At 47.4% G+C, this 25,363-nt stretch overlaps 1 protein-coding gene across 2 annotated transcripts in view; it reads left to right on the top strand.

Moving 5' to 3' along the window:
* LOC147700380 (histo-blood group ABO system transferase-like) overlaps positions 1 to 25,363 on the top strand; it is a 233,815-nt gene that overhangs the window by 170,342 nt on the left and 38,110 nt on the right. For both annotated transcript variants that reach the window (XM_086935744.1, XM_086935743.1), the window contains exon 7: positions 9,265 to 9,399. In XM_086935744.1, the coding sequence (XP_086791870.1) occupies positions 9,265 to 9,399 (135 nt within the window). The remainder of the gene's footprint in view (positions 1 to 9,264; positions 9,400 to 25,363) is intronic.

Raw genomic sequence — 25,363 nt, 5'->3', positions numbered from 1 at the left:
GGCCAGATATACGATCAAGGAATTTGCGTCTCGCAAATTACGTCGCAATAGCAACTCGCAATTTGCGAGTCGCAAATTGGTATGTACAACAGTGTCTGAGACACTGATTGCAATTCCCAATGGGGTCGCAAATTGCTTGCCTTATGCATATTCATGAGGCACTTGCAATTTGCGACCCCATTGGGAATGGCTGGCCCTCCCAATAATGGTGGCCTGCTGGGCTCAGCAGACCCCCATGTCTGGGACTGCTTTTAAATAAAGGAGTTTTTTTTTAAATGCATCCCGTTTTCCTTAAAGGTGGCAAACTGCAAATGTTTTGCAACCGCAATTGCGGTCACAAAACAGTCATACGTGGCATTTGGGGTCGCTATTAGGAAGGCAACGCCCCTTCCTAATAGCGAGTCCCAAATTCTATTTAGTGAGTCGCAGATAAATTGTGACTCGCTAAATAGGCTTTGTACATGGCCCTGTAGATTTTTGCATGCGCAAACGGGTCGCAAACTTGTAGATTTGTGCATGCAAAAATGGGTCGTACATCTGGCCCTAAGAAACAGAGGCAGAAAAACCCCAAACCATTAAGCCCCCCCATTCAACCTCCAAGCCATCAGCTTGATTCTTGCCAGAGACCTGCCTAGGAGAACCAGAAACCTCAGAGGACACTGTACGAAGAGAAAATGTCACTCCTGACACACCTTCATCTCCATCAAGAAAGAAAACCAAATAGAATGGGGCCATGCCAGAACCACTGGAATGAACTGAGCCGTCTCCCTCCGTACCTGAATCAGAAACTTCAGCATAAAAAAAATGGATGGAAAGCCAACATCAGGCCAGATGGCCAAGGACAGGTCAGGGCATCTATTCCTGATGTCGACACCTCCCGTCCCCTGGAAAAGAACCGTGGAAGAAGGGCATTTCACAGACTCACAAACACATCCTCCCGGGTGTGCCTCCACAACTCAAATATCACAGCAAAGACCAGGGGAGAGAGACAAAAATCCTGAGAGGACGGAATCTCCCTGCTGAGTTGATTGGCCTGAGAATTCAAAACACCCTGAATGTAAATGGCCGAGAGAGACCCCAAACGCGACTGAGCCCACAGGAAAAGCTGATGTGCAATCGAAGACAAAGGCAGGGCTGCCCCCCCCCTTGCCGGTTGACATGGGACTTGGCAGTGGTATTGTCTGTCTGTATAGCCACGTCCTTGCCCAACAGCAAGTGAGAAAAGTGAAGGAGGGCAATACGAATTGCTTCCAGTTCCCTCCAATAGGATGACTGATTCCCCTGGCCGAGATCCCAGAACTCTCTGACCTGAAGGGTTCCCGACCAAGCCCCCCATCGAGTCTTGCTGGCATCCTTCGTGACCACCACCAGAGCAGGAGCAGACAAGTATACACCCTTCAGAATGTTGGAAGGAAGAAACCACCAATCAAGTTCCCTCCAGATAGCCATTGTCACTGGAATGAGAAACTTCATATCCTGCACACTGGGAACCCAATGACTCAGGATGAATCTCATCTGAACACTGAGATGCCACCAAGCCCAGGGAACTAGAAACACAGTGGCAGCCAGATCGCCCTGCACCTACTTCCAGAGCAAGACGGCTAGAAGGAGCTGTCCGCAGGTCCATTAGATGAGCGTGAATCTTGACCACACTGGAATCTAGCAGAGTCTCCAAACCCAGGTCTGTCCGAATCCAGGCCCATTGAAGAAATGCTCCTTTGCCGGTATCATCTGGGACTGCTTTGCATTCACCAGAAGCCCATTAGAAGACAGAAGAGTCAGAACTGTGGCCCGTTGAGAAGAGGATTGGGGAAGAAGCCCCCTTCACCGGACAGTCGCTGAGGTAGAGGAAGATGGATATCCCCTGCAGGTGAAGAACAGCCAACAAAGGAGCTAAAACCTTCTTAAAGACACAGGGTGCGGACTTCATCCCGAATGGAAGAATCATGAACTGGCAGTGATCCGTGCCCACAGCAAACCTCAGAAACTGCTGATGGCTCAGGTGGGCAGGGACATGCAGATATGCAATTTGAAGATCGCTGCGGTGTGGGAGTTCTAAAGAGTGGGCAGGGCTGCGTCGGCCAACGGTCGTGCGTAGCACTGGGCAGGTAGTGCTCGCGTCGGCCAACACACAGAACGGGTTAAGTTCCCTAGGAGATATCAGAGGAATATTGCAGGGGATGAAAGCCACCCAGCAATTGAGATTCTTTAGATCCAACACAGGCCGAAACTCCTTGACAGCTTCTGGAACAGAAAAATGATCGAATACACTCCCTGACCAACCTGATCAGGAGGCACTTTGATGATAGCATTTTTCTGTAGCAGACCAGCCACTCCTTACAACAGGGCCTCCCTCTGCAGTGGGATCTTGGGGACAGGAGTAGGGATGCAACCCGAAAAAGGAGGAGGAGAGATGAAGTTGATAAGATAACTACTCTGAGTGATACTCTGCACCCAGGAATCTAGGTTGGAGCAAGTCCATTCCAGCAGAAAACCTCCTAACCTGCCTTCCAAAGGACCTGGATCAGAGGACTGGCTATAGTCAGGACGGCTGATTCAATGGGCCAGCCTTCGTCCAAGCCTCCTGTTGTTTGTTCTTCCTGGGCTGAAATCATCACCTGTTGAAAGAATAAGAACTGGAGGCCTCATGGGAGGAGCCCTTAGACTCCCTGGTATCAATCTGATTCCAGGGCTTTGCAAAGTTCCCGGCCGAAGACCTATATGACAAGGTATGCTCCTTGTCTTTAAAGGATTTCTTAATAAATCCATCCAAACATTCACAAAACCACTGCCACCTTCAACTGGCAACTCCAGAAAGGAAGAAGTCTCCACCAAATCCACCCTCCAGTCTCCGAACCAGAGGCTCCGTCTGGCCACGACCGCAGAAGCCAAGGAAGCTGCCTTAATCACAACCACTGACACATCTGCCTACATATTCGCCTGCAGTTCCGTGTGCAAGGGAGTATCAGTTACATCAGAACCCTCTTGCATGGCCTCTGCCAGGAACTCAAAATCCTTAACCAAGGTTTGAGCAGCCAAAGCCCCATAGGAAGCAGCCCTTAGAACCAGACTCGATGCTGCAGATAATTTCTTCAAGCCAAATCAACCTTCTGATCCACCTGGTTGGAAGGGAAGCAGTCGTCTGGATTAAAAGATAATCTGCCAATCAGAGTGGCCAAGACAGAATCCACCTTAACGGCATAAGGTGGCACCTTATCCCCATCCTCCAAGGCATAAGATTTCTGGAGAATTCGTGATATTTGGCTTTGTTCAGGCTCCTCCCAGGAGCTGAAGTTGGCATCCTTAATCTTGGGGAGCAAAGCCGACACCAGCATCGCAGACAATACTAAATCATGGCAGTCCCCTCTGCCAAAGGGACCGCCATCCTCAGGTTATCTCTGAGACAGGATGTCTATCAGCTCTTCGCGGTTTATGAGTTTGCCTCCAGCTGTCATCTGCTTCTCAGGTTCCAAGGCTCACAGAGGAATCCGAATCCATACCTTTGTCAAGATGCGAGGAAGCCTTCTTGAACCTGTGTTTAGAAGCTCAAGTCTTAGCCACTGCAGTATTAATCATCTCCTGAGCTTCTACTGCTGTGAGAGAAATTGAAACAGCCACAGGGGCACCCTCCGAGCTCACACACTGCTCATCCTGTCGACCATCCTAGTCTTCCACAGGAGACCGGGAACGCCGTTGCTTAGTCGAGCGTCTCTCCATTGCAAATCACATACCAGGCAAAAGAAGAAACAGAGGGCAAATACGAGAATTGTTCCCACCAAAACCCCACAACCTACAAGCAGGCACCCCTAGCAGTGGGACCGATCAGTATCAGCAAATATCACCACCAATGGAATACCCCAATGAAACAAGGAAACAGTGCATCCTAAAACAAGGTGCATCCTCCCCATACTGCTACACCTCCCGCCGCTGGCAATGGAGCGCATGGTCCAGGTAGGGCAGTGCAACTGGTGCGGCCACACTTTGCGCTGACCTGTGCAGGGGGTGCTGACCTCAGGGGGTTCAGCAATAACTTATGACTGGAGAAATGAGGGACACTTTTGCCCAATGGTAGTGAGAGAATCCGAGGAGGTGGTCATGAGGTGTGTGGCAACCCAAAAATTATTTTCACACCAGGCGCCACCAGTGCTAAAGTTGGCCCTGGTATGGTGGATGCTCTGGAGCAGACAAACCGCGCCTCCCCACCTAGGAGGCGCGCAAAAAGGGAACAGTGGGGGAGGATTTTTATAGGCTTGCAGAAAGTTGTAAGAGGAGGCACAGGGACCTCATACTGTAATTCAGGATTGCCAAAGAGATTAAGGAGTAATGAAATTCCATTGTGACCAGCGCTTTTAATTGGGAAAAAACAACTGGGGTGCTCTAAAGGGGGCGTGGGAAACTTTTAAAGGCGTGTGGCCTATCCACTTAGGGGTGCGGTCTAAATCAAGGCTAAAACACATTGCCAAATCCAATAGTTCTAGCATTGGAGGGATGCTTGTTTGTTATGCCATTATGTGTTTTGGACTATGCTCGTGTGTACAGTGAGCTTGCATGCTTATTTTGGACTCCGTCTTGGCAGATATCGTAGCAATCTGGGAGTTCAGCCAAATGGCACATGTTCCTGTATTCCTGGTCAGCAGACATGTATGCATATGGAGTCACGAAGGAAACTAGAGACCCCGAACCCAAAAAGCAGTGCCATTATTATTCCCACGAGGATTGTGCCTGTCATTTTTTTTATATAAATCAATGCAAGTGGCGCCCATAATAATTATACCGGAACGGCGCCCTTTTTTAATAATCGTGTGTATATCTGCTCTAGCCTATTCATAAGGCCCTTCCGGTGTCTGTGACCTGGAATTGTGTTAAAGTTGAGACTCCTGTGGTATAAACTAAGTCTTTGACCAGACATAAGGGACTATTGTAAACTTCCTACTCTTTGTCCTGAAGATGGTCTAACAGATAAATTTGCCAAGAAAGACCGAAACATCAAGAAGCTCATCTAATTCCCTCGCACCTTTCGCGTTTAGGAATTATTTTCTGCTGATTACAGATTAATTTCCTATTTGTTGTATTATTTGGAATAGATGTTTACACTTATGATTTGAAGGTTTATTTTTCTGTATAATAGTCAATACCCTCTATCATGGTGTTTTGTTATAACCTTATGTACCCCCCTGATTTGTTCACATTAAATGTGTTTATAGTTTGAAAAATACATTCCCGTGTTGTGAAACTATCTATCATAGATTTTTCATATCCCAAATAAATGCAAAGATGCCTAGATAAACTAATAGTTAGCCACCATTTGGGGCTTGACCAACAAGTAATTGTCTGGAATAACTCAACTGCGTGTACTGAACAAAATCCCTTGTAGGTATATTTAGATATCATTAGTTGTTCTGCCCAAGCCTCCAAGGGTATATTGGGTTTCCCACTTTTCTGTTACCATATTGGAACACTGCCTGTGGGAACAAATAGACAAGGGAAACACGGAAGCAAGTGCATAACGGAAGAGCTGAGACAGGGTGAAACAAGCATTGATAAAGCCAATACGTCTCAGCTATAATGAGCCATGCTGTTGGCTTTGCCAGTGCTTTTTTCCTTACCAAAGTATGACTTAAGTTAGGATTTTGTCTTAAGTTTGTCTTAAGTCTGTCTTAAGTTTGTCTTAAGTTCTCTTAAATCTGTCTTAAGTTTGTCTTAAGTCAAACTTAAGACAAAAACCTAACTTTACTATTTCTAAATGCCTTCTGTGAATACCAAAAGTAGTAAGTTTAGGATTTTGTCTTAAGTTAGTTCTGTGAATCGGCCCCAAACTGTTTTGAGTGGTAGATGCTGGAATCATGGGAGGAGGTTTATGCACATGGTATTGAGCAAGCATGCCCCCCCCAATCCCCAAAACTGACATCAAAAGTTTGGGGATCTGGCTGGATCATAATTTAACTCTCTACACCCAGGCCAGAAAAACAGGGGGAACATGCTTCGGTCTATTACGCTCCATCCGTAAGATCCTCCCCTTGCTTCCTTTCCAGTCAAAAAAACTACTCTTACAGGGTCTGATACTGTCGAGACTTGATTACGGCAATGCCTTATACCTTGGTTCACTCAAAAAAGTCACCGCCAGGATACAGGTGGTGCAAAACGCGGATGCCCGGATCCTCACAGGCACAAAAAATCGTTGCTCTGCTAAACCAGCGATCAGAGCACTCCACTGGCTTCCGGTGGAGCAAAGGGTGCAGTTTAAGGCCATGTGCTTAACTCACAGAATCCTCCATGGAAATGCCCCTCCCGTCCTTAAAGATCTCGTGTTGCCGTATATAACAAACAGAACTCTCAGATCCTCTAATGTTCACCTCACTCAAATACCTAGGATTAAGAAAACATGCTCCGGTGGTCGGCGGTTCTCTTATCAGGCTTCCAAGATGTGGAATGCGCTTCCACTGGACCTTCGTGCCCAACCTAACCTTCTATCCTTTCGTAAATCCCTGAAGACGTGGCTGTTCCCTTGACTCTCTCTTGGTCTCCGTCTGACTTGAGCTGTTATTGGATTTTCAGTCAGCGCTGGGACGCTCTTGGGCAGCCATGCGCTTTAGAAATCTCATTTCATTTCATTCATTCATTCTAGTGAGTCTGTCTTTCCATAGTAGGGGTTTTTGAGCTGATGTCTTTTAAAGATTTTGTTTTCTCTCCAACAACAAGCCCCTCATGGTGCTTGTCCTGTCGCTGGGGATTATCCTCAGAAAACCCAACCACGCCGAGTCACTGTCACTTTCATCACATTAGAGCCCAATACAACCGCTAATGAAAATCTTGCAGCCAATCCGTTTCAACATGCAACACATTTATCATGGTTTGTAGGAAGGCCAGCCACAAAAAAGTAAATGGCAAATACACCCCCTCGCCTTGTGTGACATTTCTTGTGTCACAGACCGATTCTGTAATCAATCACTTCCCTTATCAGCAACAAATGCTCACACTCACTGCCTCCTCTACTTCTTACTCTGTGCCTTGAAGCCTTAACCCAAGGGTTCACGCCATGAAGGCGTCTTCTTCGATGGCAACAGCTTGCATCACACTCGGCATATCACAGAATGAAATCGAATGCCAATCGAATGCCAATCCCTGCCAATACTTAACAACAAATATGACTCCCCCACTGAGCGTATGCAGCCAATTGAAACATTTATTTTAATGTTAAAGCACAGAAGTAAAATAACTGCATCCCCATTCATTCCAGCACTCCCAATTGTAGCTGGACATTCTGTTTAACCAAACAATCACACTATTTTACATTTCCCCGTGTAAAAATATCCCCTCTTCTTGATTTTTTCAAAAACACAGTCTACAATTCCTTTGTTTCAGCGCTGAAAAGGTGCACATGACCAAGGTCTTCCTTTGCAATGAGACATCTTCTGCTGGTCACAGTCTGACCTGCTCTAGATAGATGAAGTGATGTCATGGTGAAGCAGAAAAGTCTCTTCTTTGCATCTTTATAGGTTTTCTGACTCCCAACTAAACAGCCAAAATACTATGTTACACTTCTTTTTGTAGGAAGAAAATGTGATGGGCAGCGTCTGTGACACGCAGGGCAAAGGGAGGGAAAAGCCACTTTATGGCTGCAAACACTGTAATCCTCCCAAAAAAAGGTCACGAGAGCCCCCAAAAAACACTAACCCAGAGTATGTAGTAATTGCAATGCATTTGGAGAGTGGGTTGGGTGAGGGACTGAGCTATGAAAATCATGCAGGTTTTTAAACTATGGTACCGAGAAGGCAGGCTCCATGCCAGCCTATGCCTGTTCTCCTACAGTATGATCTTCTCCCACATCTGCTGGGTCCATTATAGCGGTACAAAAGGGGGTGCTGATGAACGGAGCATCTGAATCAATCAAACACTCACACCCAGTCAAAAGATCTGGGTTTAATCCATCAGCGTTCTTTAGCCCACTCTGCCACCCCAGTTCAGACATGGCTATATGCAAATCAGTCTGACCCTGTGCCTCATGGGAACAGTCCAGCCCGAACTGCCAAGCCATGTCTTCCCTGGACCGGAAACAAGCTTCCGAGGACCGGTTTCTGGCATTCCAGCCGTCTTCAGCCCGGCTTGCTTGAATCCAGTGGCAAAGTGAGCAAGGGACTCACGTCTGAGCATACCCTGCCACACTTAGGGCGGCCAAAAGCGGTACAAAAGGGGGTGGTGATGGACGGAGCATCTGAATCAATCAAACACTCACACCCAGTCAAAAGATCTGGGTTTAATCCATCACCGTTCTTTAGCCCACTCTGCCACCCCAGTTCAGACAAAGCTATATGCAAATCAGTCTGACCCTGTGCCTCATGGGAACAGTCCAGCCCAAACTGCCAAGCCATGTCTTCCCTGGACCGGAAACAAGCTTCCGAGGACCGGTTTCTGGCATTCCAGCCGTCTTCAGCCCGGCTTGCTTGAATCCAGTGGCAAAGTGAGCAAGGGACTCACGTCTGAGCATACCCTGCCACACTTATGGCGGCCAAAACCTGAAGGTGTCAGAATAGTGAAGACTCCAGTAGTAGTATTTCAGAATTGGAATAAGTGTTTAACATGAAGATTCACACTTGCGAGAATAAAGGAAGCGGAGAGGTCTGCACCCCTCAAATTCTAAGGGAATCTGCTGTAACTTCTAACAGTGTGAACACCAGTCAAACAGAAGCTTAAGCCACAGTCGTATCTCTTCCCACCCCTCAAGGGACCAGATTTCTCGATCCTCATGTTGTACATTTGCAGTAATAATAGAGTATACTTGTGCACATGCAACTCAAGAACAAATATAAGAGTGAGTAAAAGCATACATTATTACATTCTGAAATATGACTCTCAGAATAAATTTAACTGTGACTTAAAGTGTAAATGGAAACGTGAACACAGGATACATGTCTTCGTGATAAACTGAATATTAGTGCACACGTTTATAACACTTCAGTTTCTCAGTGGTTACATTCCATTAATGTGTTCATATGTACACACACGTTAATCTTATTAAGGCACACAGTGGATATAATGTCAAATAGAAAAATGCAAACTGCGCATTGATGACGTGTGTGGGATGGATTGTAAATTGCGCCCCCCACAATAGAGAGGCAAGCGTGGGCTTGAAATGTGTGAGGGTATCCAGATTTGGGAGTTAGATCAATAATATATATGTATATGTTCTATCAGGAGGTTCTGTACCTGACAAGGGCAGCGTTTGATCTGCAGACCATGCTAACAGCTGTCCCTTTTGTCTTTCAGAAGGACAGAGGTGATGACAGTCACTCCCTGGCTGGCTCCTGTGATCTGGACTGGAATGTACAACAGAGACATTCTGAACAAGGATTTTGAGAGGAAAAACTACACTATAGGCCTCACCGTCTTTGCACTCGGCAGGTACGAAATGCTGTGAGAGTGTTTGCTGTGCAATGTCCTTCCCTTCTCCCCCATTTCTCTCATGCAGGAAAAAACAAATGCACATGACACAAACTGAACTACAGCACAGGGATTGGAGCCTTCCATGTGTGCCTTGTTTGTGCCCACACTTGCTCCCATGGAGCTCTACATTCCTAGTGGTACAGAAGGTTCTGCCCAAATAGCTCAGGTAAAATAGGCCTGGTCACATCCAGCAGCGTTGGTATTTTCAGACACAGCAACACTTGCTAAAATATTTAGTGCATCTAATCACACACTCTTGTTGTCTAATAGTATCTACTACCCATAGTATCTACTACTAATGCAGCCGGTGATGGTGCTCTCTTCTCTTTCAACATATCCTTGGTGCTCCTCCATGTAGGTAGCAGTTGTCTCCTCCCACCACCAGCTTGATTTGTGGGACATTCCCCCTATTTGCCATAAATATAAGTCCCTATGCTTTGCATAATCCTCGGCTTTCTCCTCCTCATCCCCCTTTCCTGAAAACCTGAATCTCAAATGAATACTAAATGATGGCAGCTCCACCCCGGCACTGGTAGATGTATTAATCTCTCTATCCTCCCATCTGGACCAGCTCCTCCCATTTGAAGCTGCCCTGCCTCAGCTTACTAACATTTACCTCTTCGAGATGACATCACTGTATACACATCCTATTCTTCCCAGCTGTCCACAAGGCGCCACTATCCTCCCTATGATCTATTATTGGGTTGATTGAGTATTATTGGGTATCATTGGTGTAGGTGAGTAGGATCTGCTTACTATGGTTACCCGCACTTTTTGCTGGTGTTTCACTATTTTTCGACTGTAGTCTGGCTGGGGCCCTGCTATCCAGGACCCCAGCCTAGCTGTGTCCTCTCTAAATTGATTCAATGTACTTTAGGTACACACCAGTTTGGTTACTGGGGCACCCTTGTGAGTCCCTAGTATATGGTACACTAGGTACTAAGGGCATAGGTACCACAGAGGCCTATCAGGGGCTGCAGCATGTATTATGCCACCCCTGGGAAACCTTCCAAAATGACACCACAGGACTACTACTGCACCCTGGGTAAGGTGTTGAATGCACCTCTTACTAAGATATAGGTTACCTATATCTACCTTAAATCACTGCACATATAACCCTATCAGTCACCCCTATGACAGGCCTTATCAAGCCTGAAGACAGGGTGCTTGGTTTTGTGTGAGAGGGTGCCCATGCATGAGCTGGGCCCCTCTGCAGCGTTCGGAGCCTATTCTCTGAGGCTGTTCTGTGATGCAGCCAGACCATATACTCTTAAGTGCATTCTAACCTCGCGGTAAATGCTAACTTTGGAATGGCTGCATGGAAACATGTTGGGTTTTGTGTGAACCACTTTGGAACCCTACCCCCCCACCAGTCCTGTTTGTGGGGGTAGAATCCCACCCTTCTAGAGGGAGAGACATGTACACACTGGTCTTACCTGTAATAGTTTAAAAGAGCCCTGGCATTATAAAATGGATGCTGCAGCCACAGACACGAGTCTGGCCTCCTGCTGCTGGACGAAACTCCGGCAGGGGAGGCCTGGACAATAGGTTTCCTGTCACAGGGAGGTGTAACCACCTCCCAGACAGGCCTTAGTGTATTGGGGCTGGGTGGGTTTACTCTGAGAGTGCTTTGAAGTCAGCACTGGGGGCACAATTGGTGTCCCTGTGCATAGCCCAGTTCAAACCGGTTGCAGGGTTTACCAGCCCCTGCTCTGGCGTGAAACTGGACAAAGGAAATGGGTGTAGCCACCCATCTTTCCAGACCCTCCCATAGGTGGGTCACCAGAGTATGTCCAACCCCTTTCTTAGGTATAAGTAAGGAACCCCTGGTAACAGGGCTTTAGATTAAACCTGGATGAAACTCTAAAACTGAAACATGGAACTTCAACGCTCTACTAAAGACTAGAGGATGGAAGAATCTCCCTTGGGGTCAGGGAGTGACTCCCCTGCTTGGCAGGCACCAATGAAGCATCTTGCCAGTCTGCATTTCTGAAGCTCCCGCCGGACTCTGAAGTATTTGCAACACAGGAAGAGGATTTCCAGACTTCTCAGAGACAAACGTAATTCCTCAGCAAAGCTGAGACCCCCAGCCCTCGTGAGTGATGTTGAACCGGAACCCCTGGACCCTGTGGACATTTGCAAGTGCATTGACTTCTCAACATCTCTTGAAGTTGTGCTTTGGGTAACTTGTAGCCTAAGCCCCGAGCACGATTTGCATTCAAGATTGTGGGTCTACACTCTATGAGTGTTCAGTGAGCACGCTTCTTGCATTTCAGCTTGAGGCTCCTTTGCGATCCCTGGTCCATCAACTGGTGGGTCCCTATGAAGGCAACTCTGATTTTCCTTGGGCTTCCCTGGTTGCTCCAGACGGGCCCTGACTCCCCACTGTGTGATAGGTCCCTCGGACCTTGCTGGTCCACACCGAAGCATTTCTATGATTCCTGCATGGGTTGCTGTTGCCAAGGCTTGTTGGGCCCAATCTAGGCACAGACACCGCAGTACTCGACATTCTTTGTGGGACAGCTTGATTCCAGATCCTGGTCATCGTTAACGCCTCCTGGTCCTAGTGGCTGAAGAGTCAAGCTTCACCTCTTTTACCTGAAATCACCCGACATCGGTGGGCATTCGACTATTGTGCCCTTGGTCACTAGCAAGTGACCCAGACTCTGTCCCCTCTGCTTTCAGGTTCTGCTCATCTTCGATCCAGGATTGGATCACACTGGACACTTTCCACTTGGACGGCAGCAGCACTTTGCCGCAGATCGCCATTGAAAACGACGACGATTCCCGACACCAAAAGACACCTATGCACCCGGCTTCCCTGGTTGAGGTAACTCGAGTACTCCGGTGCTCCCATGGGTGTTGGCCCTAGAACCCCTTAAGTCTAAACTATGGAGACCATTGAAAACCTATCGCTCGAAAGAAAATGGGAGAACTTACATAAACTTGTGCTAGGAAAATTCTCGGTAAAAACATCAGTAAAATATGGACAAGAAGCTAACAAAGAGCCATGGTACACCACTAAAGTAAGAGACAAAAAAAGGGAAATCGCGAAAAAACTAAGAACAAAGGCTGCAGACAAGAGGTTGGGAAAAGAAGTAGACAATAATGAAATACTGAAAATGAGAAAAGAATATAAAGAGGAATGCAGAAAAGCGAAAAGATCGCACATGGAGACAATCTGGGAAGATTTGCTAAGGACAAGCAAACTACCAAATAGTGGTGAATTCTGGAATATAATTAATAAATTATCAAAAGGAACGGGTGGACAGTATAACATTGGAATCAGTGAAACAACATGGGTTCATTATATTGAAAGCCTATATAACATTTACAGGAATCATCCCCATAAAGAAATAAATAAAGACTTCAAAAAAAGTTTGGACCAGAAAGAAGCAGAAACCGGACAAAGAAAAAATTATCAGCATGAAAGTACAGACCTAGAAGAACTAACTCTTCTGACAACAGTTAAACAAACAACCACCTTGATAAAAAAAACTGAAAGCGGAAGGAGCAGCAGGCCCCAATGGGATTCCAAACGCCCTATTCAAATATGATCCCGATTTTTGGGCAAATTACCTGACGCCGCTATTTAATCATCTATACAAAGAAAAAAAATACCGCAGTCCTGGCAGGGTAACATCTTCCACCCAATAAACAAAAACGGGTGTAGAACGGAACCCGGGAATTACAGATTGATAGCACTAATTGATGTAGGGGCAAAGTTCTTCGTATCTTGTATATTGATTCACCTCTGACAATGGATAAATGAAAACAAAATAGTACCAAAATTCCAAACGGGTTTCATGGAAGGCACGGGTTGCACAACTAATCTTTCAGCACTGGCACTGCTAATCGAAGGAGCAGGAAAAAAGAAGACCGGACTACTAGCCTGGTATATAGATCTGAAATCCGCCTTCGACCGAGTTCCAAGACACCGCCTATGGAAAAAACTTGAAACATGGGGTCTTCCGCTGATTTTAATTGACATTATAATAGCCTTATATAGTGGAACGTGGGCAAAAGTTAAGCTTGGTAAATAGGAGACGAATATCAGCAGAATTAAAAATAAGAAATGGCCTCAAACAGGGCTGCGTGCTCTCTCCAAGCCTTTTTAACATATATTTGGCAGATTTAGAAAGTCATCTGCAGAACGTGGATGGACACCCACCAAAATTGGCCAACAAATGCATCCAGTTTTTACAATATGCAGAAGTCATTGTGGTTTTAAGTCAAACACCGATAGGTCTCCAAAGAATAATATCCAAATTAACGGAGTACTTTCACTGTGAAGGTCTGGAATTAAACATCAAAAAAACGAAAGTGGTGAGATTGGCGGGCTCAAGTAGACAATCATTCAAATGGTATACAAAGGACAAACATATTGAGGAAATAACATCATATAAATACTTGGGGGTTACAATAAGCAAAAATATGTCCTTATTACATCAAAAAAGAAACATCGCTGCAAAAGCACAGTCACTGAGTTTTGCCTACAGAACACTTCAAAAGAAATTGCAATGCCCGTCACATGACCATCTCCTAAAAGTAATGGCAGCCCAAGTATTACCATCTCTCTCCTATGGGCTAGAAATATGGCACGGGAAAGAAATTGACATTTTAAACACACTCCAGACAAAAATATATAAATCAGTGTTTAACCTTTACAAAGGATCAGCTCCAGCACAAATAAGATTGGAATTTGGCTTGCAAAATCAAACATATCAAAGGAAAGCGGTGTTAGCGAAATGGTGCTGGAAACTCAGATCAGCAGAATTAGGATCACTAAATAACCTATGTTGGCTAGAAATCAAAAACAATATGATCAACAAGAACCCAATTCCTGGGGTGGCGATCTGCGCACATCCTTAGAAACCCTCAAAATAGATGAGATCTGGAACAGCCAACTGGAGGAGGCATCCTTTAAAAAGATTTGCAAACTAAATGCAAAAGCTCTATCGCTGATAGAAGACAAAAAGACTTTGGCCAAACGTCGACACGCATGGACTGTATTAAATTCATGTAAACTATTAAAACCGCAACCTTACCTCGTGGCACACTTTCGGATATCTTTAAAAATGAAATTAATGGCTTTTAGACTGGGCGACCACTCTTCCAAAGACTTGATTCCGTCATGGAAAGATACACACCAGGGGTCAAGATGTAGACTATGCGGGTACCATACGGAAACGTTGTGTCACCTACTGTGTACGTGCAAGTCAATAAAAGATGAGAGAAGAACTTTGTTGAAACCAGTCCTAAATATGTTTCAGATCCGCACCTGCAGGCAGGCTGTTATCAGCTGGATGGGAGCGGGTTCGAACATTTTAATATGTCGCGGGGTAAAATTTATGAACATAGTAGAGGCTTTGTTTTTAAAAGTCGAAACAACCTAAAAATGGGGTCTGGAAAATAATGTTTTACTTTTTAAGAATCGGAAAATATATTTTAAGAAAATGAATTTTATTCTTTTTCTACTAAATTGACATTTGTATATGTATACTTTATGGTTGTGATAAACCAAATAAAGTTAATTTTTGACTGACTGACTGACCCTTAAGTCTAAAGCTATTTTATCAGAATGGCATTTCTTTGAAAACTCCATGAGTTCTTGGACAAATCAATATTCTAGCAAGGGGAGGTTCCCTAGCAGCTTAAGCCGATTTTCCAAGAAATCGTTGTGGCTTTTTGGAACTGGTGGAAGTAGCCATGCCTGTATTTGGACTGCATGGGTTATGTCTAAATATGGGTATGATTTCTATGCCTATATTAGGGCAATGTGAATTGTACCAATATAAGAGCATGAATCTGGAAACTTCAATACCGGTCCTAAAACGTTGCATAACAGGTCCCCCAGGAGCAGTGGACAGCTATCTTGTGGTTCTCCTTTGCAGACAAAGGTAGAGACAAGCTCCTCACTGTTAGAGAAGAGGATGCTGAGGATTATACAGTCCTGAAGAGTGAAGGGTTTGGCCAAACCACTGAACAATACAGGATAAAGTTCATAGACACCCAAAAGACTTTGTTGATTGTGCTATTAAGGCTCTGGATGGCTGGTTATTTGGCAGTACGGTGTGTTATTATACAGAATTGTACAACTTAATTATGAGGGAGCAGATCCTCAATAATTGTCAAAATCAGCTGTTGCATCAGCACCTGGTAGACTCTGATCTGACCTCTCTCCAAGAATTGGGAAAGAAGGCAGGCAATTGGGTCAGAACCAGCGTGAAGCAGAAGGTTCAGAACCAAGGTGGTGACCAGAAGAAGCAAGATTCTAATATGGGTGGGGAAAAGGGTAAAGACCAGAAGTCTTCTCAAGGTCCCCAAAAATCTGTATCTGGGGGGAATCCCAGTCATCCAAGAAGAAAGGCCAGAAGAAACCATGGTTTAACATCTGTAAACAGAATACCCATTGGACTAGTGATTGTAATAGGCCCAACTCCAGCCACCATTGCCCCTAAGGCAACTGTTCCTCCTAGTTCAGCTCCAAGTGGTGGTACTCAGAATAAGGGTGTAGTAGGGTTAACCCTGGGTTCTGAGATGGACTCTGGCCTAGTCAGAGTTCCAACTCAGGCTGTACTGGTCTGTGATGGAGGAATGGATATGTCCTCCTTTGTGAGCCCCAGTAACTTGGGCAAGTACAGACAGCAGCCTTTGATCAATGGAAATGAGGCTTTGGCATACAGGGACTCAGGGGCAGGTGTCACAATGGTGACACAAGACCTTGTGGCCCCTGGGCAGATCATACTTGGTGAACTCTACCAAGTGACCAATGCTAGCAATGTCAGGACCAACCTTGCCCTGGCAGTTGTTAATTTCTCCTGGGGAGGGTTGACTGGCCTCAAGAAGGTTGTGGTTAGTAATGACCTCTCTGTTGAATGCTTGCTTGACAATAATTTAGAGACTTCAGCGTGGTCTGAAGTGGAGCTCAGGACCCATGCACACATGTTAGGTATCTCTGCACATGTGTTTGCTGTGACTAGGTCACAGGCCAAAATGTCTAACACTGAACAGGCCCTGGACAAATGGACCAGGTGCCTTCCAAGAAAAGGAGCAGTAGGGTTAAGGCAGTGCCTTCCCCTTGACTTAGAATACAGATCAGTCTCTTGAGGGAGATGATTGTAGTCCTGAAGAAGGAACTGTCTCAGATGAGCTTGAGCCTGACCAGCTTGAGTTCTTGAGGACAGGGGGCCCTTCCAGGGCAGATCTGAGCCAGGAGCAGCTGAGCTGCCCTTCTTCTGAACCCTCTCGGACAGCAGGCTGCTGCTGAGGCTGCTGGGAATGCTAGTGGTACCTATAAGATATACTGGGATGATGGACTCCTGTACTCCGAGAGTAGAGACTCCAAGCCTGGTGCAGCCAGGAGGTTGGTTTTACCTCTTAAGTTCAGGGGCTTCCTATTAACACTACCCCATGATATTCGCCTAGCAGATCATCTGGGCCAAAACAAGACTTGGGACAGGCTTGTCCCTCACTTTCATTGGCCCCATATGTTTGAAGACACCAAGGAGTTTTGTCGCTCCTGTGTCACCTTTCATGCCAGTGGTAGGGCAGGTAGTTCCACAAAGGCCCCTCTGATACCACTACCAGTGGAGGGGGTTCCCCTTGAGAGGGTTGGGATTGATATAGTTGGTCCCATGGATCCTCAGACAGTTCTGGGCATAGATGTACCCTGGTGGTGGTGGACCATGCCACCAGGTACCCAGAAGCCATTCCCCTTAGGACCACTACAGCACCTGTGGTGGCAAGGGTCCTCTTGGGAGTGTTCTCAAGGGTGGGTTTCCCTAAGGAGGTAGTTTCAGACAGAAGTGCAAACTTCATGTCTAGTTACTTGACTGCAATGTGGAAGGAGTGTTGAGCGAATTACAAATTCACCACTCCCTATCACCCACAATGCAATGGTTTAGTTGAAATGTTCAACAAAACCTTAAAGGGCATGATCAAGGATCTCCTCTACCCGCAACTCAGATGCATCTGTTTGGACAATGAATTCTTTGGAGTAGTTAGGACTTTGCAGGATTGGTGCTGTGCATATGGCCTGCTTCAGGTCATCAAATGCCTTTTGACAGCTGACTGTCCACTGAACTTTCTTAGCCATTTTTTTAGAAGTTAAGTCATTCAGGGGTGTCACAATGGAGCCATACCCCTTGCCAAATCTTCTATAGTACCCAGTGAGGCCCAAGAAAGCTCTGACATGAGTCTGGGTAGTTAGAGCAACCCAGTCCATGATGGTCTGGATGTTGCTCTGCAATGGTTGAACCTGGCCTCCACCTACAAGGTGGTCCAGGTACACAACCTGACTCTGCCCTATCTGGCACTTAGTAGCCTTGATAGTTAGGGGTGCCGCTCGAGAGAGGCTTTCAAGGTTGGATTCTGTTCCCTGCTACAGGAGTAGCTAACCAAGGTCCCTGCTTTCTTTTGGACCCCTGTGTGGAGTGATTTACCTTCGTGGCCGCAGAGGAGGCGAGAGGCGCGGTGAGCGGGACTGCGAGGACCAGCATTCCTGCTAACACCGACAGCTGGTTCCTCTTCCCGCCCGAGCCGCGCCCCCTCCCAGTGCCACGCCTCCTGCCTGATTGTACTTTACCTCTCGCGGCCCCCGCTCCGCGGGAGCCGCTCGAGAGAGGCTTTCAAGGTTGGATTCTGTTCCCTGCTACAGGAGTAGCTAACCAAGGTCCCTGCTTTCTTTTGGACCCCTGTGTGGAGTGATTTACCTTCGTGGCCGCAGAGGAGGCGAGAGGCACGGCGAGCGGGACTGCGAGGACCAGCATTCCTGCTAACACCAACAGCTGGTTCCTCTTCCCGCCCGAGCGGCTCCCCCTCCCAGTGCCACGCCTCCCGCCTGATTGTACTTTACCTCTCGCGGCCCCCGCTCCGTGGGAGCCGCTCTAGAGAGGCTTTCAAGGTTGGATTCTGTTCCCTGCTACAGGAGTAGCTAACCAAGGTCCCTGCTTTCTTTTGGACCCCTGTGTGGAGTGATTTACCTTCGTGGCCGCAGAGGAGGCGAGAGGCGCGGCGAGCGGGACTGCGAGGACCAGCATTCCTGCTAACACCGACAGCTGGTTCCTCTTCCCGCCTGAGCCGCGCCCCCTCCCAGTGCCACGCCTCCCGCCTGATTGTACTTTACCTCTCGTGGCCCCCGCTCCGCGGGAGCCGCTCGAGAGAGGCTTTCAAGGTTGGATTCTGTTCCCTGCTACAGGAGTAGCTAACCAAGGTCCCTGCTTTCTTTTGGACCCCTGTGTGGAGTGATTTACCTTCGTGGCCGCAGAGGAGGCGAGAGGCGCGGCGAGCGGGACTGCGAGGACCAGCATTCCTGCTAACACCGACAGCTGGTTCCTCTTCCCGCCTGAGCCGCGCCCCCTCCCAGTGCCACGCCTCCCGCCTGATTGTACTTTACCTCTCGTGGCCCCCGCTCCGCGGGAGCCGCTCGAGAGAGGCTTTCAAGGTTGGATTCTGTTCCCTGCTACAGGAGTAGCTAACCAAGGTCCCTGCTTTCTTTTGGACCCCTGTGTGGAGTTATTTACCTTCGTGGCCGCAGAGGAGGCGAGAGGCGCGGCGAGCGGGACTGCGAGGACCAGCATTCCTGCTAACACCGACAGCTGGTTCCTCTTCCCGCCCGAGCCGTGCCCCCTCCCAGTGCCACGCCTCCTTGTTATCTATAAGCGGGCCTGGTAACGCGCATCGCGGGACGCGCGCGGGGCGGAGCTCGGGGCGAAGACCGGGCAAAGAGCGGGCCATTTGAGGCCGTTCGAGGTCCGGAGAGACTGGACTGGACCCCATCCCACTGGTTTTTCAGTCTACCTGTTAGCACACCTTCTATCTACATCACATATCTGTTTAGCAAGTGTAATAATCCAAGGAAAAGGTTTTTAAGAAGAAGCTTTATTCAGCAGCACAGCATCAAGTATACAGCTTCAAGGTCCAAGTACAACTGACAGGGAGAGGCAGAATGCATCACCAGGAAAGTTCTGAGAACCAGAACTTCATGAATACAGTCTCATGCAATTAAAGGAGAAATCAGGTATAATGCAGGATGTAACAGCAAGCCACACCAGAACCATCTTAGTACTATGTCCACACGGGCTACCCGCAGTATAGCCGCAAAGGGTGGGAAAATGGTGAATGGAACGTTGGATGACTTTATCACTAGAACAAATATTGCTATCGATCACGAAATTTCCAAAATGCATAATCGTGTTTCTCTGGACCTAGAAGCAGCTAGAAGACTGTCCCAAAACATCGCAATGTCTAAGAAATCTTCCCTAGGTCACATAGCAACAGTTAAAAGCCCCGAGCACCCTTCAATTCCTCGCCTAATTACAACCCACGCTGAGGTCCACCAAACCCCACCCCTATCGCTTGGGTTGACTGTGACCTCAAGTCTCTTCCAACTGCAAAATAGCCAAAACTCCCCTTTGCATGCTAGTGACCCGGATCTTGCCACTCATACTGACACAGCCCCTATCCCGATCTCTCCCAGTACCATTGAGGAGTATGTTAATCCCCAGGGATCCCACCAAAAGGGCACAGTTCACAAAAGGAAACGCACTGCAAGGTCTGCTTACTCGCGGAAGAAGGCCAAAATTGCTAGGGTACACTGCTCAACCAATGCCAACTTACTTAAACAGGGAGTAGTAGCAAGATCCGTTGCCCAAGACCTGGTCCCTCCAAGCGTTGCTGAGAACCGCCCAAGCCTGGACCCCATTGATATTGTCATCACACAGGCGAATACTGGGGCAGAATCAAGTGAAGTTGGGGGAAGTGATGAGTTCCTAAGAATAGTTTGGAACTCTCTATAAAAAGCTCCTTACCCCGCTAGACCTTAGACTCTACCGCATTGAAAACCACCTCTTAGAGGTGGAAAAAAAGCATCTTAACTCTAGCAAGCCTTAGTATTCAAAATATCAAAGGGCCCGCCATAGCCGAAGAGGACACACCCATCATTATGCCAACTGCACTGCCCTCCAGTAAACCAATACCCAAACCACGCACAAAGGGCTTTGAACTTAAATCCACCAATCCCCCTGCTAAGCCACCCTTGCAGTCCTCACAACAGTCAACTAAATCAAATAAAGAGGCAGTTGCCCAAAGGGTGAACGACACCAAGTATAACCAAACTACCAAGCAGGGCCCATGTAATGTCGAAAATTTCCGTGGGGGTTATATAGATCTACCCCCGGACGCAAGGCCCTATGTGGTAGTATTAACGGGTGTTCCCGAACTGGGGAGTTCCAACCAAGAAAATTACTGGTTCCTCAAAAACAAGGTTATTCACTGGTTGAACACTAACAGGCAGATCCCAAGGCATCTGAGAAGCAAAGTCCTAATGGTGCGCAGAGTTCCCTGGATAGGTCCCTCACGCAAAACTATCCATGGTAACTGTATTGTAGTCTCCTTTGAGGATCCACAGACAGCACAACACATTTGTTCATGGTACACTGGAGAGGACAAATCACCTATTGCTGAAAGACCCCTAACTTTCTTCTATCCCCCGCGTCCTGCTCTAAACTATGGGGGCGATTGGTCACACCCTCGCTATCCGGCTCGTGGAGGGGCGAGAGGAGACTGGCAAGGTCCCAATAGGAGGTGGCACGGAGTAACAACCGCCAATAGATTCGGCTGTTTAGAAGAGGTAGACTGACTCTCTCTGCCTCTTACTTTATCTTATGAAGCCAGGGCTAAATTGCCACCAGCAATCTTGACTTCCCCTATCCCTGAGAGCAGCCTAATTGGGTGTAGCCCTGCTTTGTGCTTTTTAGAGAAGCCCGCTAGGTCACTGCCCAGCGCTCCAATTTTCCACCTTCCCATTAGCCATCCATCCGACTATCTAATCCTAGATGTCGAAGTTGATATGGGGCTGATGAGTAATGCCACCCACAAGGTAGCCCAGCCACTAGCTATTTCGCACCAGTCCAACTTACCATCATGGTCACCCTCACTTACACCTATTTATAGTGATAAGGCAGTTTTTGTACCCGCTCCCACGGTAGGCAAACCCATAGCCGGGGTGGGGTTACATCCCAAAGTGGATAATCTTATAGTGGATGTTATGTCGCCACCTGTAGATAGGAGCCTGGGCTTTGAGCCTAATCCCCTTGTAAATGCTCCAACATCGGGAACGAGGGCTACCGGGAGCACCGTATCGGGCACTGCGCTCCGGATCCTGAGTTGGAACGTAGCAGGTCTTGCACGCAATCTTAATATCCCCAACTGGAACACCCTTGTTGAATCCTTTGGGATTTGTATATTGCAGGAAACTTGGTGCTTAGAACCTCGCCACAAGGTGGGTTATACCACCTACTTTGTCCCTGCTTCACAACCATCTGGCACCAAAGGGCGCCCTTCAGGTGGCCTCTTAATCTGGGTTAGAATTTCTTTGGGCCTTTCTATTAGACACTTACCTACAAAATCCCCCGATCTACAGAGATTATCAGTTAAAGGTCCGGGGGGAAAAATTTGGAAATATTCAACATCTACCTAAGGGGGGCAAGGGGTGGTGTCTCTTTTGTCCTACTCGCAGGGGATTTTAACTGTTCCTTCGAGCCTCTCTCCAGCGAGGACATTCTAGACACCTGGGAGGAAGACACTAGGAGAGGTATCCCCCTATTAACACTCAACCCTATCAAAAAATGGTCACAGGGGGCCATATATCTTAATGCCCTCTGCATGGAATTTGGCTTAAGGGCAACCAATGGCAGATCCAAATCTGATCCCAATGGGGCACACACTTATAATAGGGTTGGTCACACTTCTCGGATCGACTATATCCTCCTCAATTACAAGCTCTGGGCTCACCTGGTCGACATGGAGGTCTTAACAACCATTGATAGTGATCACAACCAACTAGCATTGACACTGTCTTCCCCTTGGAGGGGCTCGAAGCCAAACCCTCCCCCCCCACTTATGGAAGTCAACACATGATGTGTGCCCTTCAAACTGTGGAAGGAGTCTTAAATGAAGAAAAGTTGCTGCGGATGAATGGAAGATGACCTTAGCAAATTCCATAATGTCCAACGTCAAAGCGGGGCTTGACACTATGAGCCCTGGTAATGCGGATGTTCCACTCCTTTTCGTTGAAACAACTAAAGCTCTGGGAGATCTGTTCACTATCGTTCCAGCAGACGGGAGACGGAAGGGAAAAAGCACTTCAAAAGGTGGAATATCCTGGTTCACCCCTGCCTGTCGCTCTGCAAAATGTGAACTTATCAGAGCAGTGAAATCCAAGGATGCCAACTTCATAAAACTTGCCAGGAAAAGTTATCGGAAGGCACTATCTACGGCTAGGGTTGAGCATGAAACTCAATTCTGGATTGACCTAAAAGGGGCGAGCTCCAGGAAAGACTCGAAGGGCTTTTGGGACCTGGTGAGATTGAAAAACAAACCCGATGACTCCCTTATGACTTGTAACATTACTGGGGAGGTGTGGTTTGCTCATTTTTCTCAGCTCTGTTCCCAAACTGGGGGTCCCACATCCAGCCCCATGATCCAACTGTCCAGCGTTTGCTCTCACTCCAATAGCACAGTTCACATCTAGGCTGATCATTTCACTACCAAAGAAGTTGAGGGGGCAATCAAGTGTCTGGTCCCGAATAAGGCTGCGGGGCCCGACGGAATCCCAGGCGACCTATTAAGGGTCAACACACGAGAGTGGAGCAGTCTAATTGCCGCACTTCTGAATGCCGCTCTGATGGGTGGGTCCCTCCCGGACTCATGGAAGGGAGCGGAGGTCGTCCCTATTTTCAAAAAAGGGACCCGGGACGACCCCGCAAACTATCGCCCAATCAGTTTGCTAGATTCCACGCAGAAGATAGCGGGCAAAGTAGTCCTAGGAAGGATCCAACAGAGGATTGAGGAGGAAAATATCCTCTCGGACTACCAGGCGGGGTTTAGATCAGGCACTGGCACCATCGAGCAAACATTCCGGCTCTTAATGATCCTTTGGAAAGTGGTTGTCCTGGGTAAGGGCAGCCTGTACCTTGCCTTTATAGATCTACGCACCGCGTTCGACTTAGTCCCACGAGACCAACTGTGGCGCGTACTCGACGCAATGGGCATTCCCCAGTACTTACTAAATATGCTCATAAAACTACATGAGGACAATTTTGCTCAGATCAGGTGGGGAGATCATGGCCAAAAAACATCTTGCGTCCCTGTGAATAGGGGAGTCCGCCAGGGTTGCGTGCTTGCCCCCACTCTATTTTCTTTATACGTTAATGGAGTGGTGGAGCATCTTCTTAAACATCCTGCTGAGGCACCTTCCCTGGCTGGCAGGAAAATTCCTACTCTCCTCTTCGCAGACGACACCCTCCTGATCTCAAAAACACCAGCAGGTCTGCAACGCCTACTCACCGGCTTTAAGGACTTCTGTGACGCAAGGGGTCTATCAATAAATGTGAGCAAAACCAAGTTCCTGGTCCTGAATGCCCGGAAGAAAACTGTCATTCCACCATCTCTGGATTCTGTCCTACTTGAAAGGGTAAAGGAGTTTGACTATTTGGGCATTCGCCTCAGTGATTCAATGAGCTGGCAACCCCACCAACAAAAGGCATCGCTGGCCCACAAGAAGGTGGTAGGGGCACTTTTGAAAGAACAACGGGCCTCAGTTCTCAAACCCATTGGTCCTGTATTGGACATTTACAGGGCAAGGGGGGTGAGTGCAGCCCTTTATGGATCCGAACTATGGGGCATTCAGAACACAGACCTTTTGACCAGAGTGGAGAACAAATTTCACAGAGACCTTATGGGACTGCCGTATAGCACTCCTGCCCTTCCAATCCTTCTAGACGCAGGTACTCGTCCCATACGGATCAGGCGAGGTTGCGCCCCCTTCTCCTCTGGGCACGCATCTGGAGGGTACCAGAATTGTCTAGCTATGCTGATGGGCTAAGGGAACTGCTTTTAACACCAGGTTGGTCCCAAATCCGTTGGCTCAAGGAAGTCAAGCATCTCCTCATCGAACTGGGCCTTGAGGATGCGTGGGCTAATAGATCTGCCCCGCCTAAACAGACATTAAAGATGCTATATTGGTCATGGGTGACGGACACCAGAAATTGTAATCCCATACTCTGTAGAACCTCTGTCGAATTTCTCTTGTTCAAGGATGTCCCTTACTGTGAACCATATTTAGACCTGATTAGTAAATCTTGGGACAGGGCACTTTATATCAAATTCAGGTTGGGGTTACTGCCAGTGGGTAGATTGATTGCCAGCTGGAGGGCATCGTCGCATTCATCTTTATTTTGTCCTTCTTGTAACAGTAAGCTAGAGTCTGTGCCCCATTTACTTTTCGAGTGCCCAGCCTATTTTGCCCCGCGCCGCACCTGGTTAAAGCCTTTGTGTAAGAGTCTCGGAACCAGATCCCATCTTGAGGCTCTACGTATTTTAAGATCTGACCCCCGCCCTCTGTTTGCTTTCTGTCTAGCTAAATTCCTGGCTTGGGCATGGCAGATCCGATCTCTCAGGCTATCAGCAGTACCCCAATAGCCAGCTGCATATCCCGTATCAATGTCCATATCGGCTGCATGTAATAATGAAATGAAATGTTTTAATACTGTATTGAGTTTTTTAATATATACATGTTTTTTGTAATGCTTTTTAAGATATGTGCAATATATCGAAATAAAGCTTGTTTCAATCAGTTAGGCCTGCTTTCTCCAGGGCCTCCAAAACATTTCTCAGGTGGACCAGGTGATCCTCCCAGGTGGAGCTAAAGACAGCAATATCATCAAGATATGCTGCACTATAGTCATCCAGGCCTGGTAGGACTTTATTCACCAACCTTTGAAAAGTGGCAGGTGCATTCTTCAGACCAAAAGGCATCACCACAAACTGATAGTTCCCACTAGGGGTAGAAAATGCTGTCTTTGGCTTTGCATCATCAGCTAATCTGATCTGCATCTAGGCAGCCGTAAGATCAAATGTG

The sequence above is a fragment of the Lissotriton vulgaris genome, chromosome 8 (genome assembly GCF_964263255.1).
Source record: "Lissotriton vulgaris chromosome 8, aLisVul1.2, whole genome shotgun sequence".
Classification (NCBI taxonomy): domain Eukaryota; kingdom Metazoa; phylum Chordata; class Amphibia; order Caudata; family Salamandridae; genus Lissotriton; species Lissotriton vulgaris.
This window is presented reverse-complemented; position numbering and strand designations above follow the sequence as displayed.